Raw genomic sequence first — 8,003 nt, forward strand, 5'->3', positions numbered from 1 at the left:
GTTTGCACGCGTTAACACCCCAACTCTTCCGTGTTTCTGTTCTATAATAAATTACTTAATCACCGCTCTTCCGTTGTTAGGCGCGAAATCTTCGACTTGAATGAACAATCGTCGCTCGCTGCATCGGGATAACCCAGATACCGCGTGAAATTCGTCGTCCATTGTTTCCTCAATAATCTCGTACATTGTGCGATCACAGGCAGTCAGAAGCCGTGTTGAGGCACGTAGAAAAAAGACGGAGAATTTGGTCGACGAAGAAAGAGAGGCGACAGGAAGAGGACTTGGGAGAAAGGTGGCTACACGAAATTCCATTCTGATCGGATCAGGTCTGGCGAGATCTAGCAAGCGAGTCGAAATTAACGAGACTAGAGGACATTTTGTTCGCTCTCGTTATCAGTCTGTTAGTCGAGTGATCCTTGAACAATTTGTTCCGAAACATTTGTAATTACAGAATTAAAATCGAATAAAGACAAATTAATTGAAATTAGATTGGAAATGAAAGCATGATATAACATGTTTTTAATGGAGAAGGTACGACATATTCAAAGACTGCAGGTCTATAAATAAAGAAATTGTTACGTCAAACAGATCGACGATTCGAACGACCAGCTAACTGATCCTCCTTGGTTAACAAGCTAAACCCATGACCGTAGTTAGTCACCGCGCTTGGCTGTTGACGAAACTATTTTCGGCTGAAGAGCTCGGTTGAATCATGTTTACCTGCCCACTGCTTCAGCCGTTCCATTCGTATGCACGACAGGCATCTCCGTTGGCGATCGAGAGAACGATAACTTGGAAAGTCAACAGCTTCGAAGCCTGTAAGTTTTCTTCGTTAGGATGAAACACGAAACGAAATTCTGCGGAATTCGTCCGATTTCGGTTCACCGCAACGCGAGATCCAGCGATCGACGCCGTCCGTCATCGTCAAAATGATTTTCGACGACTTTTCGCTGTTTCTAGTTTGACCGTGTGTTCTCGCCTTTTCTCGCGCGCCGCTGTTGATCCACTCGACTTTATTTTTTCCAAGGCCGTTCGTGGACACGAATACGTGTCGACCAGTTTGCCAACTGGATTCAACATTACCGTTAACGCGTCTCGAGTCTCTGCTCCTCGCACTATACACCACCACGAGTCTGTTTACCTTCTCGATCGACCCACAGGACTGCCACGAGGAACACGTGCCGCCATTGAATCGATTTAGACGCGCCACTTTCGGTTGTAATTGCAATTTCAATTCTTTGTGGCTTTTAAATATTCGTCGATTGATCGGTTCAGGCTGACACGATGTACAGTTTCCGAACATCGAGTTAGTGTCACGCGAAACTTTCGGTATTCTTCGTTCTTCTAACAAAATTAAAAGGGGCGCGAGTAAACTGTCTAATAGCAACATTTATCAATGTAAGAGTCGCGAGTGATGAATCAAGTAATCGCTGTATGTTCGATGAGAATTTGAAGAGCCAAGTAGAATTTGTTATTTACCTGACAGTGATCTGTGTATCATACGCTTTTAATTCGATGGCCAGGAGTCATAGATGCGATACCGACTAACTCTGATTTCTGAGACTTTGTGGAGCCATTCCTCGATTTATTTAAATATTCTGTACTTGTTACAGAGAAATGGCAACCGGTTTTGCGTTTCGCAACGTCGATGTTAATCTTGCCCCAGCGGATAGAGCAACGAATTCGAGCAACGAATTTAATCGATTGTTCGCCACCGGATCGGTTTCGAAATGAGTCCTTAACCAAGTAGAAGTCCCGGATATGGAACCGAGACGATGTCGCGCGATTTCCATCGACAGCAATCGCGTATCGGTCGATATTCGTGTTAGTGGGCGACCTGGACGTCAGGCGATTTCTCGAACCGATCTTCCTCCACCATCGGCGAAATCTGTTTTCCTTTTGGGAAAACACGTTCGAGGAAAAGCAGCTTTTTCATAGAACTATCGCGTATCTGCTTCTTTTTACGATTTTATTCGCGAGGATGACATCAGTTCTCGAACGAGGACGTGATAGAATTTTTCGCCAGTTTCACGCGGTATACCGTTACGATCACGACGATCGGTCGCTTCGTGGCGATGCTCTCTTATGGTTGCGTTTCACGTCTGCTTTCAGGGTGTCGATGTTCCGTTACGTAACGACCTTTTGCTTATCGCCTCTTTTTATTAGGTCAATTACTTGCTCGATTCCATTAGATCGACCAAGCTATCCAAGATCGGCCAAACATTTCTATTGGCACGTTCACCAACGATCTGCCATCGAATGTTTGCTAGAAAACACTCGAGATTTTTCCAATCGAAGTGTGAAACGCGGCGCGCGTTTTACCTGAGAAAGACACGAGCGTCGCGGGAAAAAGCGCGAGGCGAATCGCAAGGAATCGAGACTCCGGCGCAGGACGACAAGAAAGCGCGCGACAAATCACAGAGGAAAAACACAGCGACAGGGAAAACCAGCCAAAACTCACCAGTGGTGGTTTGAATCGGTGTCTCGACGTCAGCAGCCGACGACAACGCGACGACCCCGCCTATCAGGCAAAGTCCTGCGATCGCGCGCAGAAAACATCTTTCCTGGATACGCATCCTACCGCATTCTTCTGTCACGGTTCCTCGGAAACGCTGTTGAAACACCAACCGTGCACTCACAGACTATCTTGTCACACGATCAAACCGTAGGTAAACGAAACAAAACTCGAACAAACGCACAAAGACAGCAAGCCTTTTAAATGCCAAACGATCGAACGACTGTCTTTTCTTCTTTTTCTTTCACGAATTATCGACGAGTAGACGACTTTATTTAGCGTAATAGCAGATGGTCAAAGCCTTTTTACGAGTTGTTGTAGCTCGAAGAGGGTAACAACACAAACGAGGTACGCGCGGTTCGGTTCACTCGGTTCACTGGTTTGTTGCTGGTCGGTTCGGTCGCGATCCGTGCCGAGGCCGGAGGTGAAGTGCACCGGTGAGCGGGATCTACCTCCTCCTTGCCGGTGCTGGCGTTGTTGCCTCGCTTACCTTTCATTCCTCCTCTCCGGCCAGCCGGAGAATTCTCCACGCTCACCTTGCTACAGGCTCGCCACGCGATTCTACAGGCTGTTCCCGGAAAGCTGGACGATATCGACGCCTTCGATTCGCCTTCGATTCGCCTTCCACTTGCCTTCCACTCGTCTTCCACTCGCCTTGCACTCGCGTCGCTAACACTCGTTCCGAGGGAAGATCGATTCCTGTGGGACAGACGGCTTCCTGTTACGCTTATTTCCCCTTCTGTTTTGATCGTGGCTTCCTTGGAGATTTCTACTGAGGGTTGATTGTAACCCCAAAAAGGTTGCTTTCAATGAGATTTCGCTTGGATTGAGAATGATTATTTACGCATCTTGTTGGATCAAACAAACTTATGGAAGTAGATAGCAGTATCAAGATGTGTACAAAAAGCGCAGTCAAATATCGGCCATCAGTCGATGGTTTGGAGGAAATTACTTTTAATTAGATTTGGTTTTGTTCGTGGCAAGTCGTATTCTCGCTATCGCCGAAGAAATCGGGTACGTTACGAAGATTATTATAACGAAGTATTGAAATAATATCGTGCAATGTTATACGTAATAATTGCATGTTATATATTGTGTAATAACGTTATTTCGATATTATATTTAGTTTTATATATTTATAATCTTGCATGGAATAATTGTATTTTATAAACACGCATTCACTATCGGAATATACCGGTCTTACCCTTCCGAGAAATTTTCCGTGAAGTTTCTTTGATCTTATTGCAACGCGCTAGGTCAAGCGTCCTCGCGTTGATCGCTGAATCGCGTAATTGCTGCCTTCTTATTGCTTAGCGAGTCGACAGAAAAACGTGCATGGCACAAATCGAAGGACAAGCGGCGCGATGTTCCACGGCCAAAGCGGCGAAATCGAAAGTAAATTGTCCGCCGTCGCGTATTTTCATCGTTGATCGATCGTCACTTCGCTGGCCGAATAAAATGTTGTGTGCTACGTTACAAGGATGTAATTTTAGAAACAGTTTCACCTTACAAAACAACGCGACGATACGATCAGAGACAATCGCGAACGCTCTTTCTCCTCCCAGAAACTTTTCTACTTTTTTTTTTTACGAACCAATTAACACACAATTGTTCGAGCTGCACTGCGATGAGCACACGCCTTGGAATTACCAGCCGATGCAACGTAACACCTCGTTAAATGCATTTGGAATTCGTTTCACGGACTCGTCACACGTCGATCCCGTTTTTTTATGCCGTTCCCGTAGGACAGATATATGTGTTTTATTTCCGAATGGCAACAACTTCGTTCGAACAAACTCGTTTCGTATTGTGTATTTTAAATTAATTCGCACACGCAGCCATTCCGCAGCTCGCACGCAATACGCAATTACCGGACAAGATCAGTTCGAGATCTTCGGATTGGAACAAGACGTAATTTCAGCGCCGACCTCGTTTTTAGAGTTCCTCGTTGCATCGCCAAGCTCGTGATTTCTTCTTTGTTCGCTGAGAGGTGCAGCAGCTAGACAATTAAGAAATCAGGATGACTTGTAGACGAACAATCGTCTTGGCGAGGATACAACCGGAAACCTTTGAATTCTTTTTCCTGGAGACTTGTGAAATAAATTTCCCCTGTTGGACAGGGCGATGCGCGTCACGGTTCTTTTTATAGATTTCCATCCAGTTCCTTGTTCTTTCCAGAGAAAGTGTTAGTGGGTCAAGGTAGCGAGACATCGGAGGTGAGAGCGGTGGGAGAACGGAAGAACAGTACCCTCCGCTTTGTTGCTCGATTTAAGAAGATCAAACGGTTACAGTAGTCGTAATTCGTGTCGTGTTGGACGAGTGGAAAGTCCTGTTTAAAAATCGAATACCGGACGCACGTGGAACGCCAGTGAGTAGTTCAGAACGATGTTTCCTCGTAAATGAGTCACCCGGTAGACGGATCGGTCCGGTCGAGGACGATCTTCGACTAAGTTTGGCCGGAGAAATCTTTCGCGAGGAAAAAGCGAGCGGATTCTAACGAGGTTCTCGTACGCACGCGGCCTCACCTTCGTAATGATGGCGCGTGTTCGTGTTGGTGTCTTATGTCATGCAGCTGAACTAGATTCGAACTACTCGCTAGACGCTGGAAAATCGCTATACATCATCTTGTCCGATCCTTTGAATTATAATGGTTTTAGATAATCTTTTAACGTCAGGATTATATCACAACCGTATACATCTTACATCGTATACGACTTCACACGAAGATCAAACTGTAAGATTCTCTCGCCATGGAAAACTTACTGGCGTGATAACACTCACACTCCGGCACAAATATTCCAATGTCTCGAACATTTAAAAATCTTCAATAAAATTCAGTAATAGAACTTTTACCTCTAAACGATGGTAGAATTCGAAATTACGTTTATAGGCTACATGTTGCCTATCAAAAGTTCTGACAAAACGATTAGTCATCGGTATGCGTTCCGGATTTTCCGTGGGGACAATCGGTTTGAGAATCATCGCGTAGGATTGCCACTGGCATCGTAATGAATCTGATTATTCATAAGTGATGCTGTCATTAAATGCTAATTAGTCGTCTGGTACTTTCGATATTGTAGCGTTACCGTAGGAAACATTTGCAACATTTAATAATTAATAAATTATTGCTCTTCCAAATGTTTATGGATCGAAGAAACGAGGAACGCAACGTAGAAAGTGTAACACGCGCGAAGAAGACCGGGATGAAAGCTCGAGGAGAGGCCGAGATTCGGTGAAAGCGTGCCGAATAATCTGCATGTTCACGCTTCCCGTTAATTTGTGCCTTGTATCACCGTGCATTATCAGCCAGCCGTTTTATCTCTCTCTTCCATTATTTATTACCTGTTGCACTGCGCGGGTGGAACAATGAACGGACACGCGTTTAGAAAACGCTAATCCGTTGCTATCCTCGTTTTATGTTTCCTTTCCAGCCGTTTCTCTCCGATAGTCGTACCTAACATTATATTGAAAATATTATCTTATCGTATCTAAGATACGACTCCCTGAATTTCATGTCGCTCTCAGTAGCTGATAAAAATAAAATAAAGAGGGATTAAAGTACTTTTGAGGAAGGTAGGTAACGTGCATCGTTATATCGCATGTAATCGTACGAGGTGTATGAAAATAACGAGAAAGTATTCTCTTGCTTTCTATTTCACCGTGATTGATCGAATCCTGCACATGTATATTCATATTAATTTTAATTATAAGGTGTACTTCGATTCCTAGCTGATCTTAATTCTATTATCGTAACGATCTCTCCTGAGATATCTGCCGAATATTTTTTAAACATTTTCAGATGTGCTTATAGACCAGACGAAAGAAGAAAACTTCTTCGATTAATTGAACAGTTACTCTCTAACTTAATCTAAGTAACGAAGGTACACATGTTATCGACCAGGAGGAGTAATCAGGATAAAGTGATCGCGATATCGGCGCAATTTCTGAATGTCTTTTGAGATCCACATCCGAATGAGACTTCTCCGTTATAACATCGAGAAACGTGGTTTCCAATTTCATAAGTCCACCTAAGCACACAATGTTCGCAGATCACATTCGGTGGCAGCTGGATTGATATGTAGAAGTCCTTTTCATAATTTGGTAGGTAAAACTTGTCGTCAGGGTAGCTGTTGTACAACTGAAGCGGATATTGATTGAAACACATCTCGGTCTCGAGATCGTTCGGTCCTTCCAAGGGGCATAGATTGAATCGGAAGTGTCCCAGGTCGTTAGCAATCAGTTTCACCTTTACGTTAATAATACTGCCTACTTTGTACCTAAAATAACATAGAAATATTAATCAACGTGGCTTTCGAGATATCTCGAAATTTGGAAATCTAGTTTTTAAAGCGTTCACATTATAAAAGTGTTATCGCTAAGATATGAAATCATTCGTAGCATTTCGATAGAAAGTGGTTTTATCTACTAAGTGTTATAACGAAAATTATATTTTAGATATTTTATATATTATATATATCTCTTTGTATTTATTCCATATATTTTTGTATCCTTACATTTTTACATAAATGTACAAAAATCCGCTCTCCAACGAGGAAATGAGCTTACCTTTGGACGATCACGCCGGTTCCATAAAGTCCACCGTTTTCATTTGGTCTAGGTCGTGGCATAGCGTAATCGTCACCGCATACTCCACACAATCCATTATTTTGCGTGAACTGAATCTGTGAGGCAAAACGAATTGATTAATTTTTTTTTCATTTCTTGGTCACATCTCCAACGTCGCCTGCTCGAAGCCTTCATTTCTACATTCCTGTCAGGCGTGTTGCAGTTCCAACGTGTGAGGATTTTGTTCGTTCTCGAATCAAAATTCGTCTTCGATAGAATATCTTAATACTATTTGATTGATAACAAAACTATATCTAGTTTGCTTTCTATATTACTATATTTACAAAACTATATTTACTTTGCTTTTCAGAAAATTTCAGTTATTATTTCAGAGCAGTGAATAGAATTCTTACGGTCGGCCCCCCGCAGGAAAGTTCATGGTCGTTGATATTCACTTCAACGGGGAATCCTTTGCGCCAGGCGCTGCTTCTGCTAATGGGATCAATCATCATGCCTTGTCCATGAATCTCCCAAAGTAAAATACCAAACAGGCAGATGATCAGTGAAAATTTCGCGAACGTCATCATCGACTTCTTGGCCGTGCGACTTCTCTTACGATCGACGTACTATGAACTGTTCTTACAGTTACTGTTCCACATCCTTATATAGCGTGACTCGTTGAAGTATCGCAAGATGTACAGAAACTAATGTTCGACCGGTGATTATCTTATCACGTTGAAGAAATTGCGTTCTATCACAATGGTTCCATTGTTTACTGCCTTTGGCACAGCAATATGTATATCCATGTAAGAAGAATTTTCAGTAATATGTTAATTTTTCATTTGAAGAAAGAGAAAAAAAAATTCCATTCACCGCGTTTGTTACTTGTGGTGCTCATGTATGTAGAAACTTTGAATAAAGT

At 42.9% G+C, this 8,003-nt stretch overlaps 2 protein-coding genes and 1 long non-coding RNA gene across 4 annotated transcripts in view; 1 reads left to right on the forward strand and 2 right to left on the reverse strand.

Moving 5' to 3' along the window:
• The window catches only part of LOC100648628 (putative epidermal cell surface receptor), a 23,459-nt gene extending 20,309 nt beyond the window's left edge, over nt 1–3,150 (reverse strand). Inside the window, exon 1 of one of the 2 annotated variants that reach the window (XM_012308598.3) lies at nt 2,462–3,150. In XM_012308598.3, the coding sequence (XP_012163988.2) occupies nt 2,462–2,576 (115 nt within the window). In that variant the 5' untranslated portion in view covers nt 2,577–3,150. The remainder of the gene's footprint in view (nt 1–2,461) is intronic. The other variant, XM_020863014.2, reaches the window with a different exon arrangement.
• The window catches only part of LOC125385124, a 24,092-nt gene extending 16,510 nt beyond the window's left edge, over nt 1–7,582 (forward strand). Inside the window, exon 3 of the long non-coding RNA XR_007224100.1 lies at nt 7,452–7,582. This is a non-coding gene — a long non-coding RNA (uncharacterized LOC125385124). The remainder of the gene's footprint in view (nt 1–7,451) is intronic.
• LOC100648508 lies at nt 6,152–7,752 on the reverse strand. Its single transcript, XM_003395490.4, has 3 exons — nt 7,495–7,752; nt 7,082–7,197; nt 6,152–6,792 (listed from the first exon to the last, which is right to left on the reverse strand). Exons 1-3 carry the CDS (start codon nt 7,666–7,668, stop codon nt 6,426–6,428), a joined length of 657 nt encoding a protein of 218 aa, XP_003395538.1. The 5' UTR covers nt 7,669–7,752; the 3' UTR covers nt 6,152–6,425.
• Between the last annotated feature and the right edge of the window lie 251 nt (nt 7,753–8,003).

Source organism: Bombus terrestris, chromosome 5 (assembly GCF_910591885.1).
Source record: "Bombus terrestris chromosome 5, iyBomTerr1.2, whole genome shotgun sequence".
Lineage (NCBI taxonomy): Eukaryota > Metazoa > Arthropoda > Insecta > Hymenoptera > Apidae > Bombus > Bombus terrestris.

Bases quoted from the DNA above. Each gene is read 5' to 3' on its own strand.
- LOC100648508 (XM_003395490.4), bottom strand. From the start codon at position 7,668: ATGATGACGTTCGCGAAATTTTCACTGATCATCTGCCTGTTTGGTATT. The intron at 7,198-7,494 runs GTAAGAATTCTA...TTTGCCTCACAG, and splicing joins TTTCCTGCGGGGGGCCGACC to ATTCAGTTCACGCAAAATAA. The intron at 6,793-7,081 runs GTAAGCTCATTT...ATGTTATTTTAG, and splicing joins ACCGGCGTGATCGTCCAAAG to GTACAAAGTAGGCAGTATTA.